At 37.7% G+C, this 12,094-nt stretch overlaps 1 protein-coding gene across 1 annotated transcript; it reads left to right on the forward strand.

Annotated features, from left to right (window-relative positions):
* Positions 1-1,603: 1,603 nt before the first annotated feature.
* On the forward strand, positions 1,604-11,072 carry LOC123878462 (myoneurin-like). Its single transcript, XM_045925633.1, has 10 exons — positions 1,604-1,991; positions 2,524-2,695; positions 3,796-3,888; positions 4,398-4,532; positions 4,888-5,202; positions 5,275-5,316; positions 6,710-6,810; positions 8,222-8,265; positions 8,349-8,860; positions 10,265-11,072. Exons 1-10 carry the CDS (start codon positions 1,906-1,908, stop codon positions 10,916-10,918), a joined length of 2,154 nt encoding a protein of 717 aa, XP_045781589.1. The 5' UTR covers positions 1,604-1,905; the 3' UTR covers positions 10,919-11,072.
* The last annotated feature ends 1,022 nt before the right edge of the window (positions 11,073-12,094 follow it).

Below are 12,094 nucleotides of genomic sequence, written 5' to 3' on the forward strand. Positions count from 1 at the left end.
TTATTACAGATGCTTTTGCAAAATTTGTTACTAGCCGAAAACGATCAGTTTCGTAGAATATTATACATAATTTGGCTTATTTGAACATCCTAGCAAACTTATAAAGTGACTATAAGAATGCTTTTACTAGTAGACATTTTAGAGTTTTCGAGTGTCGACTGATTAATAGTTAGGTATGTTTTGACCTCCATGATACCACCACGAGCCCAGTGCCTAGTCAAGCCAAGCCAAGCACTAACCAGACCATGTTAAACGCGTTGTGCCACAGGCCCTAGCGAGACTGCGAATAAAATGATTGGACAAACTGCTTACTTGATATTATTTGGACTACTGACAATACTCTCAAAGAATGTGCTATCCATAATTTGGTATTTACCTAGGTCACGATGCCATGTTGCTATTAATTTAAATTAGTAAACTTGGGGAGGCTATGCGTAACAAGGCAAATGCTCGGTAAATAATAGCAAGCGATAGGATAAAGCTAACTAGATAATGTAACTGACAAAATTAATATTTCATTTAGTTATAACAAAGGAATTTAGTTATTTAGTGGCAAGTTCCCACAAGCATTGCGACAAAAGTAAACACTGATAGCATTTACTCAGGTTCATTTTCGTAACCAAGCTGGTAGGCATTGAGAGAACCCGCAGTGTTAAGGGATTTCGAGGCTACAAAGCTTGTACATGCCTGAGCAGACTCTTTAAAGCCATATCACAGCGCCTACGGTTCTTATATCCAACAGTGCTAACTGTTCCGATAAATAACTTGAAACCGAAGACCTTATTGAGCTATTGCCTACCAGAAAGCTAACCAAGCATTTTCCCATTGCGGGAGCAATTCATTGTTTCAGGACGGCCGAATGTAACGCCACACCGCCTCAGCCAATCGCAACGCGCCAACGCCAACCAGACTATCCGAGTCAAGCCGAGCCAAACGCCGGCCAATCATAGCCTAGCGGCCATTGAACGCCAACGCCAGCGCCATTGACAGCCGAACGCCACTCGGCAACAACTGCCGAATGCCTTCGGTGGGGATAACGCCATATAAAGCCATGCGAGCTCATTTTTAGGATTATTATTGTATCGTACGCATTATAAGCTGAAATACTGCCGGTTAGTGTAAATAAGTGTAATAAGTGTGTAATAAATGTGTAATAAGTAAATAAGTGTATTAGTAACAAATATATGAGAGTAATTATTAGTGTGTTGAGTGAAGTGATAAAATAAATTAGTGCGATTATACTGATTTGCTCTTTTTATTTAAACCCACTGTTTCATCTGTTAATATTATATCTATCATGTTGGCGACACTGATCATCTATGAAATCCATAGAGATAATTCAAATCTTATACAAAATATTAAATAGGACTTCGTCTGTATTGGTGTTAGCTGGCGGGCGTGCTCTGCCTTTTTGGAGTGTTTTTTTCGTTAAAACTGACTGGAAAGCGCTCTAAGGGGGTGCCGTGCGTATGTCGGCGAGCGCCGGCACAGACGGGGTCCATTCTTGTATAGTTTAACTCAAAGACTACAATATTATAAGTTGGTTTAACTAACTTGTTACAATTAATAACTACAAACTTGACATTGGATAATCTTTGTAAAGCCAGACGAGAGAGAAAAAAAATTTAAATAAAGCAAATAATCCTTCATCTTGATTTCTAAAAGTAAATATGTAAATATATCTGTATTTTTCGTAGCTACACCATAGTAAAATCAATAAAAATTGGAAGTTTTAAGTTTATTTAAAGGAAAGCTATCAATTGAATATACTTCATTACAAACTGCCATACAATTAACATTTCCTTGTGCGTTAGCTAATTTACCACTACCACATTATTTATCACTACTGTTATCATTGGACTTATGTCGAGCTTGAGATTCGAGGCAAAACAATAAGCATTGAAAATGCGGTGTTGTGTCCCTTTCTGCAAAAATACTTCGGACAATGTATCACCAACAGAGGCAGAAGGCAAGGAAATCAGTTTTCATGTGTGAGTATTATTTGAGTTGAGTTGACTCGCAAAATGTAGTCTTATCCAGTGGTAGATGCTTTTGACGATTCAAAAGAACTTTTAAAAGTCTAATTGAATAAAAATATTTTGAATTTGAATTTGAATTTGGTTCTCACTTGTCCAACTGAGTGTTATAGTTTATTGCCTTTATCAGTTTTGAGCTGTAATCAGATAGTCCAGATCAGCTAGTCACGCTGGTGGTCATTGGAACACTGCCCTGCAGCAAGGCAAGAGCATTCAAAGATTTATCAAAGGGTACTGTGTAGTTACTGTCTGAAACATAAGTATAGGTGGTTTTACTGAGTCAAATATGAATCACTATGGTACAGGTATAAAACGCTAGCCGATGCCCGCGACTTCGCCTGCGTGGCTATGTGCTTATCCAGGATATTATCTATCTTAGTCCAGTAGTTTTTGCGTGAAGGAGTAACAAACATATACACACACACACACACACACACATACAAACTTTCGCCTTTATAATATTAGTGTGATAAAAGGTAATTTCCAGTTTCCCGCGCGAAGTGCATCTCCGTGCTGCCTGGCTCAGAGCCCTCGGGAAAAAAGACAACCTACCAGACTCTGCTGTGGTCTGCTCGCAGCATTTTCTAAGTGATGACATTTATGAAACAGAAAGTGGCTCAAAGAAAATTCGTATGGGTGCTATTCCTTCGACGGTGCAGGTAACTCATAATGTCTTGTTATTTATTGTTAGTTGTAAGTAGGGATGTTATGGATATATAATTTCGGATCTGGATATGGATATGGATATTGGTAAAGAATTATATCGGTTTCGGTTACGGTTATGGATATTAAATTATTTCGGATTATCCGATAGTTTCGGTTACGGATATAAATTTTTTAAGTAACTGTAAAAAGTGAACTGATGAAGGTGTCGCATTCCAGCGGAGTGCACAGTTAATTCGTACGAGTGTAGTATTTAGTTAGACTCCGCTCTATCCGAAACTATCCAAAACTTTTATTACAGATTCAGTTACGGTTACGGATATTTTTTTATTTCGGTTATCCGATAGTTTCGGTTACGGATATGGATATCCATAACAACACTAGTTGTAAGTACTTAAAACAAAAATACAGTGGACCCCCGGTAATCCGGCCCCTGTCTAATCAGGCACACCCTGTAATCCGACATGTCAGTGTCTATTATTATTGAATTTACTAAATTTGTCATACGTAGTGAAGTATGATTTGTACTTCAGAGTATGTATGACATATATCTTTCGTACTAGCCTTTTATTAACGTTTATACTATGTATCTTTGTAGCTATAAACTATTATATTTTTGTTAATATTTTATGTATAAAAGTTGTAGGTTAGTCGAATAAAATAAAATAAAATAAAGAATCTTATCATTGGATTTGTAATTTATCGGATTACAAGGTACTCTTTTGTATAAAAATCTGGACTATAGGGGGTCTGAGGCAGTACTCTATAATCCGACAAATTCAATAGTCCGACAATGTCCTGCAAAACGTTTGTCAGATTACCGGGGGTCCACTGTAATTAAATTGGAATGTCAAGTGTGGCTGAGGAACTAGAAGCTATGGAGCTACATCTTATTTTAATTTATCTTTCATCCTTGCCTATTGTAGCATTGTATTATATATATATATATATATATATATATATATATATATACGGTAAAACCAACTGTGGTTTTTGTGGCGCTGACTGTAATAAAAACTCTCTGTATATTAAAAAAAAAAAAAAAAAAGAAAGTATAGAAACAGTAATGTAGAAGTAACTAATGGTATATTTGCAGGTTTGCATGATATGCCTAGACACTGACAGCAAGCTGTTACTAATGAGTAAACACAAATTGGAAGAAGCTTATGAAAAGTTAACTGGACAGCCTGTAAGTTGTTAATTTATGATGTATAGTTACATATTGTGTATAATGTGTTGCAGCAAAATGGCATAAATCGGAAGACTCCCGAGAATATGAAGTATCACACTTCACATCACACTAATATTATAAAGGCGAAAGTTTGTATGTGTGTGTGTGTGTGTATGTTTGTTTGTTACTCCTTCACGCAAAAACTACTGGACGGATTTGGCTGAAATTCGGAATTGAGATAGATAATATCCTGGATTAGCAGATAGGCTACTTTTTATCCCGGAAAACCAAAGAGTTCCCACGGGATCTCCTTTATAATATTAGTGTGATTTGTTTAATGAAATGTTCTAACTGAGATGTTGTTTTAACATCTCCCAGCTTACGCTATTTCGATGTGACGTATACACACACAGGTTTGGGGCATGTATATTAAAGTGCCAAAAGCTTTTGATAAATGATAAACAGTGCAGGGACAAACAAGGATTATTTAAGTATTGTTTGATTACTTTAATTGTGTGTTGTTTCAGTTGTGTGATCAAGGAAACCTAAAGCAAACACTTTGCATACAATGTGCTCAGAGATTGACAAACTTCAGTAGATTTAGAGATATGAGCTTGAGAGCCCATGCACTGATGATGGACTTAGTTGAGAAACATGAATTAGTGAGTACATCCATACTATCCATACTAATATTATAAATGCGAAAGTGTGTCTGTCTGTCTGTCTGTCTGTCTGTCTGTCTGTCTGTCTGCTACGTTTTCACGGCCCAACCGCTGAACCGATTTTAATGAAATTTGGTACAGACTTGGGATATATTCCGGGGACGGACATAGGCTACTTTTTATCCCGGAAAATCAAAGAGTTCCTAGGGGATTTAAAAAAATCAAAATCCACGCGGGCGAAGCCGCGGGCATCCCCTAGTAATACATAATATGAACTTATTAATTCCACCTTTGCTTTGAAACTAGCATTTTTCTATATCCTTGTACACATTAAATATTTAATGTTTCTCAACAGATAACAAGACGTACTATTAAAATGATAAACCACACAAAACACCAATTAAAGAGTAATATGGTGTTGACGACGCTAGGACCTGACCACTGTGACTTACACATACTAGAACACCTTTCAGAAGACAAGCAAACAGAATTAGAGGAAACCGGACACCAAGTTCTAGTGAAAACTGAAACTGATGACTCTACGTCTGTTGACGAGGACACGGAAGTGATAAATGAAGAGGACAATAATGGACATTGGACATTGGACATTGTCAAAAATGAGTTTATAACTTCGAATGATGAAAACATATCGGACTATAGCATTATATATGTAATCATTTATTCATTTATTCATTCTTAGTTCTTAAACTATTTCAATGCACAACATATATATAATTTACAGATAAAACATGTGTACATGCGACGTATGAGTGTGATGCTTGAGGTGAGATCGTTTTCCACTATGAAACACTTTCATCAACTTGATCCATACTATCCTTACAAATATTATATATGCAAAAGTGTGTCTGTCTGTCTGTCTGTCTGCTACGTTTTCACGGCCCAACCGCTGAACCGATTTTAATGAAATTTGGTACAGACTTGGAATACATTCCGGGAAGGACATAGGCTACTTTTTATCCCGGAAAATCAAAGAGTTCCCATGGGATCTAAAAAAATCGAAATCCACGCGGGCGAAGCCGCGGGCATCCCCTAGTAATATTATAAATGCGAAAGTGTGTCTGTCTGTCTGTCTGTCTGCAACGTTTTCACGGCTCAACCGCTGAACCGATTTTAATGTAATTTGGTACAGACATGGAATACATCCCGGGGAAGGACATAGGCTACTTTTTATCCCCGAAAATCAAAGAGTTCCCATGGGATTTTAAAAAACCGAAATCCACGCGGGCGAAGCCGCGGGCATCCTCTAGTAAGTTCATATAATAGCTTTGTTAGAGTGGAGGAATGGATTGTTGAAGTAAAATTTATTTAGCTGCAACGTGAGAAATTGCTTGAGAGTAATTTAGATATTTTGTTGGAAAGAAGCGTTGCTCATACGTCATTTCCGCTAGAAATTATAGTCCTCAACATATCAGCTGTTTTGATGCCGTCATCTTTTATTGAGGCGATACCAAGTAGTTTGTGCCATCAATTTTTATATTTACCTTTCTTTATCCTTTAGTCATATGCTGGCTCAAAAAATGGAATTTCGCGCTGTTAGTTTTTTGTTCTCTCCTCTGGCTTTACACAGATTAGCCAATGTGAAGTTTGTAGTTATTTACAAGTTAGAGAAACTATATAAGTGTGGACTTCGTCTGAGCCGGCGCACGCTGATACACGCGCGGCGCCCCTTTAGAACGCTTTCTAGTCAGTTCCACAACCAAAAACCACCAGTAAAACACAAAAACCGGCCACTTTTACCAGAAAAAGCACTCCAAAAAAGCACCGCACGCGAGCCAGCAAATGCTAACACAGACGAAGTCCGCGATGTTAGTCATACTTCAGTGGTTCGTTAAGGTTATATACTCTACTAGCTGATGCCCGCGACTTCGTTCGCGTGGATGTAATTTTTTCAAAATCCCGTGGGGACTCTTTGATTTTCCGGGATAAAAAGTAGCCTATGTGTTAATCCAGGATATTATCTATCTCCATTCTGAATTTCAGCCGAATCCGTCCAGTGGTTTTCGCGTGAAAGAGTAACAAACACACACACACACACACACACACACACACACACACACACACACACACACACACACACACACACACACTCACACATACAAACTTGCGCCTTTATAATATTAGTGTGAAGTGTGATGTTTTTGTTTTGTATTTGCTAGGACGGTAACGGTGATGGTGAATGTGAGACGTCACAAGTATGCAAGCCTCATACAGCTGTGAGCCCCGGCTCTGCTCACTCTGCACTCAGCACTGAGATCAAGTCAGTATACCTGCCAGAATTAGTTCAAAGTTTCAGTCAGGCGTAGAACACACGACGCACCACAATAGTGAAGAAACTATGTACAACTTGATTTACTTTAGTTTCATATTAGACAGTATAGGCGTGAAACTCATGCCTATACTGTCTTATATGAAACCGCACATTTTTAACCCCCGACCCAAAAAGAGGGGTTTTATAAGTTTGACGTGTGTATCTGTGTATCTGTGTATCTGTCTGTGGCATCGTAGCGCCTAAACGAATGAACCGATTTTAATTTAGTTTTTTTTGTTTGAAAGGTGGCTTGATCGAGAGTGTTCTTAGCTATAATCTAAAAAAAATGTTTCAGCCATTTAAGAGTTATCAGCTCTTTTCTAGTTTTCTTGTAGAAAAGAAGGTTAGATAACCGTTAGGTTCATAATATTATGTCAATAGACAAATGTCAAGATGGACGTTGCCTAAATACATAATTATTATTTATTTGAAAATGATGTTTTGGAAAACTCAAATACTTTGGATCGTCGGGGGTGTTATAAATTTTTAATTTACACTTGTTAAAGATAATGATAAAAACTAGAATAGGAAAACCGTTCTCTTTTATATACTAAACTAGAGGATGCCCGCGACTTCGACCGCGTGGATTTAGGTTTTAAAGATCCCGTGAGAACCGTTTGATTTTCCGGCATAAAAAGTGGCCTACGTCAATTACAGGGACGCAAGCTACTTCGGTACCTCATACAAATCGTACAGGTCTTTAGGAATCCCGTGGGAACTCTTTGGTTTTCTGGAATAAGTAGCCTAAGTCCTTCCCTGGAATGTAAGTTATCTCTGTACCAAATTTCGTCAGAATCTGTTAAAATGTTGGGTCGTGAGAAGTTAACAGACAGACAGGCACACTTTCGCATTTATAATATTAGTATGGATTAGTATGGATGGAAGTATGGATAGAATGGATGAAATATATTTTAGTAAAACACAACCCCAGTCTGTGTCTGCGCGATCTCCTCTGGCGCGCTTTTGCAAAATAAATGAACAACAAACCTATTCTGAGAGAGTTTCATCACAGAATTATTGCGCCGTGAGTGCATCACGGTTTCAAACAGGTTTTAAACTAGTGTGTGTTGCGTTGCGTCGTCTGTTCTGCGTTTTATTGTACACACTGTGTTTGTATTGGTATCATAATATCCTTCCCTCCTCTCTAACCTACTACATGCAGTACAGCTGCATGCTGGCTAGTGGCTCCCCGGTACACTCTAGATACATTCTAGAGCAACCGCCGAGTTTCTTGCTGGTTCTTCTCGGTAGGAAAGGCATTCCGAACCAGTGGTAGATGCTTTTGACGATTCAAAAGAACTTGTAAAAGTCTAATTGAATAAAAATAATTTGAATTTGAATTTAATTATTTATGTCACAGGCAGGCAGACCCCAGACCTTCTGCACATTCTGCTCTGACCATAGGTAAGATACAGCCAGGTTTTTTTTTACACATTTACTCAATCAAACTTTATGTACAAAGAAATAGTAAAAATGTTCTGTTTCAGTCGCTCCTCTGCCCGCAAGTCTTTCGAAAAATAACGAAATGAAAGTGTCCCCAACTGAAGAAGCCGATACACACGTCAGTTGCCAATACAAAGGACTAACAGATTGTGTTGTCAAATTATATGATGTTTTCTCAAAGACAGTTGTACCAAGACCGGACGAAACGCTGAAGGAAATACGAATACCTAGGTCTTGTGTCAGTCAGAACATTGCGTCTAAAGATATCAGTTATCCGGCTACAAGTCAGAATAAACTCCCTACGACAGAATCCCTTGAACCAGTCATCAGTACACTAAAAGCTTCACAAAGTAAAACTGATTGTTTGAAAAATGTCATTAAAATACAATGTAATAATTTGTTACAAAATATTACACACATTGGTGAAAGGTGGTTCATTTGTGACATTTGTAGAAAGATGTATAAGCGAAAAAGTTTCTTAGTTAACCACATAAAGACTCACACTGAAGTAAGACAGTTCACATGCAAGATTTGCCAGTACAAATGTAAATATCAACAATCGATGCGGGCGCAATGCTTTTAAAGCATATATTCGATGCATGGGAGAACTCACAGAATGCTATTGGAATTTTCTGTGATTTGTCTAAAGCATTCGATTGCGTTTCGCATGAGACTCTCTTGGCTAAATTGAACCACTATGGAATCAAAGACTCTGCGCTTAGTCTCATTGCGTCCTACCTCAGTGATCGTATACAAACTGTATGTGTAAATGATGTGAAGTCATCCGGATCAGCCTCACTAATGGGTGTTCCACAAGGCTCTATCTTAGGTCCCTTCATGTTTTTGGTATATATAAACGATTTACCATATTTCGTCCAAAATAATTGCGATATTGTACTATTTGCTGATGATACGTCTTTGATTTTTAAAGTCGATAGAAATTATAATAATTTTGACGATGTAAATAGAACCATATCGCAGGTTACTCATTGGTTTACTGTTAATAATTTGCTTTTAAATGCAAAGAAAACTAAGTGTGTCGAATTCGCATTGCCCAATACTAAGACGGCAAATGATTTTAATTTAATGGTAAATAATGATATGTTGAAAGTAGAAGAAACTACCGTGTTCCTAGGGATAACTTTAGATGCAAAGCTTCAATGGAACGCCCATATATCAACACTTGCTGGTAAACTCAGCTCTGCTGCTTACGCTGTTAGAAAGATTCGACAGATAACTGATGTGGAAACTGCAAAAATTGTATATTTTGCCTATTTTCACAGTATTATGTCTTACGGAATCTTACTATGGGGTAAAGCGGCAGATATTGGAAAAATTTTCGTATTACAAAAAAGGGCAATACGCGCAATCTATAATTTAAAACCGCGCGATTCCCTACGAGAGAAATTTAAGGAAATAGGTATTCTTACAGTAGCTTCTCAATATATTTACGCTAATATAATTTTTGTACGACAAAACATTCATAGTTACAAAAAAATCGGTGATTTCCACGACCGGCAAACTAGAAACCGTGATAGGCTCGCATATCCTACGCTCCGCCTCAGGAAAGTTGGAAAATCGTTTGTGGGAATGAGTGTAATATTTTATAATAAAATTCCACAATCAATTTTAGACTTGCCTTTACACAAGTTTAAAAAATCTATTAAAAGTATGCTCCTGAAAAAAGCTTATTATACAATCGAAGATTATGTAAATGACAAAAAAGCTTGGATTTGATGCGCTCCAGCAATACACGGCGCTGCAATTGCTTGTATACAGTATGGCATATTATTGTAAATTGTACACTTGAAAAGAGCAACCGCCGAGTTTCTTGCTGGTTCTTCTCGGTAGGAACAGCATTCCGAACCAGTGGTAGATTATTTTGACGATTCAAAAGCACTTGTAAAAGTTTAATTGAATAAAAATAATTTGAATTTGAATTTGAATTTGAATTTATCAATCTCTTTTGAAGAGGCATATGAGAACCCACACTGGTGAAAAACCATTTACTTGTAAGTTATGCAATCACAAATGTGCACAAAATGACGCTCTCGTGATGCACATGAGAATCCACACTGGTGAAAGACCTTTTTCATGTAAGTTATGCAATTATAAATGTACAAAAAATAGTGATCTAGTGAGGCATATGAGAACGCACACTGGTGAAAAACCATTTACTTGTAAGTTATGCAATCACAAATGTGCACAAAATGGCGCTCTCGTGATACACATGAGAATGCACACTGGTGAAAGACCTTTTTCATGTAAGTTATGCAATTACAAATGTATACAAAATGGTGATCTAGTGAGGCACATGAGAACGCACACTGGTGAAAAACCATTTTCTTGTAAGTTATGCAATTACAAATGTACAACAAATCGTGATCTAGTGAGGCACTTTAGAATCCACACTGGTGAAAGACCATTTTTTTGTAACTTATGCGATTATAAATGTGCAGAAAATGGTGATCTAGTGAGGCACATGAGAACGCACACTGGTGAAAAGCCATATTTCTGTAAGATATGCGAGTACAAATGTGCATGTAGAAGTAATCTGAAGAGGCATATGAGAACTCACACTGCCGCTGGTGAAACGCCTTCATCAAGTTCGTGAGCCGCACCCTTACTCCGCCACCGGAGAATACTCAGGAGATAAACTCTACAACAGACAGTGTGTGTATTGGTGTATGCTTTGTGTATAGTAACTAGCCTGCTTTGAAATGTACAGACATATTAATAAAGGTACTAATAAATGAAATTGAAGTGTCTGTCTGTAATTTCGAAATAACTACCTCATATTATGCTCATGGTTATTTGAACGGTACCATCACACGTTTTTAAAATTTTTGTCTGTCTGTCTGTTTGAACGGGCTAATCTTCGGAACGGCTGAACCGATTTTGACGGGATTTTCACAGACAAGTAGGTACATGAGATACATAGCGCTCTAAAGGGGCGCCGCGCGTGTGTTGGCGAGCGCCGGCACAGACGAAGTCCATACTTATATTGTGTGTCCGGGCATGAACTAGCGACATTTTAAACACTTATATAACAACTATTTTTAAGTACAAATACACTCTAAACTTTAGCCCAATCCACTTCCTACCTGTGTGGCAGCCATTTTAGTTTTTTGTTGAAACGTGTACGAAAAAAATCATATCTCTCAAAGTTTTGGTCTTACTGAGATAAATGGACTTATTTGAAGGGCAACAATACTGTCCTATCGTATATATTACAAAACAAAGTGGATTTCTGATGGTGTGGACACCATCACAAAGTGGATTTGGATTTCTGTGTGAATTGCCTTTGCAACCTACATGATTCTAGGTCAACCGGAAGTACCCTGTAGGTTTTCTTGACAGACAGACAACAAAGTGATCCTATAAGAGTTCCGTCTTTCCTTTTGAGCTACGGAAACCTACAAAAAAGTAAATACGAATTCCTTTTGCACCCACTGGTGGGATAAGCCAGTTGGTGCAGCTCCCGTCCAAGTTTCCAACCAACCAACCAACCTTCAAAGTAGTGAAGAGCCCGGAGTTTTTAAGGTTCCGTACCTCAAAAGGAAAAACGGAACCCTTATGGTTTGTTGTCTGTCGTCTGTCAAGAAAACTTATAGGGTACTTCCCGTTGACCTAGAATCATGAAATTTGGAGGTAGGTAGCTCTTATAACACAAGTGAAAGAATAAATCAGAAAATGGCGAATTTGCGTTTACATCACAGAAAAAAGAATTAAAATGTGTTTCATTTTCAAAGCCTATACCAAGCGGGGTATGATATGAAAGGGCTTTACC

This window comes from Maniola jurtina, chromosome 26 (genome assembly GCF_905333055.1).
Source record: "Maniola jurtina chromosome 26, ilManJurt1.1, whole genome shotgun sequence".
NCBI lineage: Eukaryota > Metazoa > Arthropoda > Insecta > Lepidoptera > Nymphalidae > Maniola > Maniola jurtina.

Bases quoted from the DNA above. Each gene is read 5' to 3' on its own strand.
- LOC123878462 (XM_045925633.1), top strand. From the start codon at position 1,906: ATGCGGTGTTGTGTCCCTTTCTGCAAAAATACTTCGGACAATGTATCA. The intron at 5,203-5,274 runs GTAATCATTTAT...TATAATTTACAG, and splicing joins CGGACTATAGCATTATATAT to ATAAAACATGTGTACATGCG. The intron at 8,266-8,348 runs GTAAGATACAGC...GTTCTGTTTCAG, and splicing joins ACATTCTGCTCTGACCATAG to TCGCTCCTCTGCCCGCAAGT.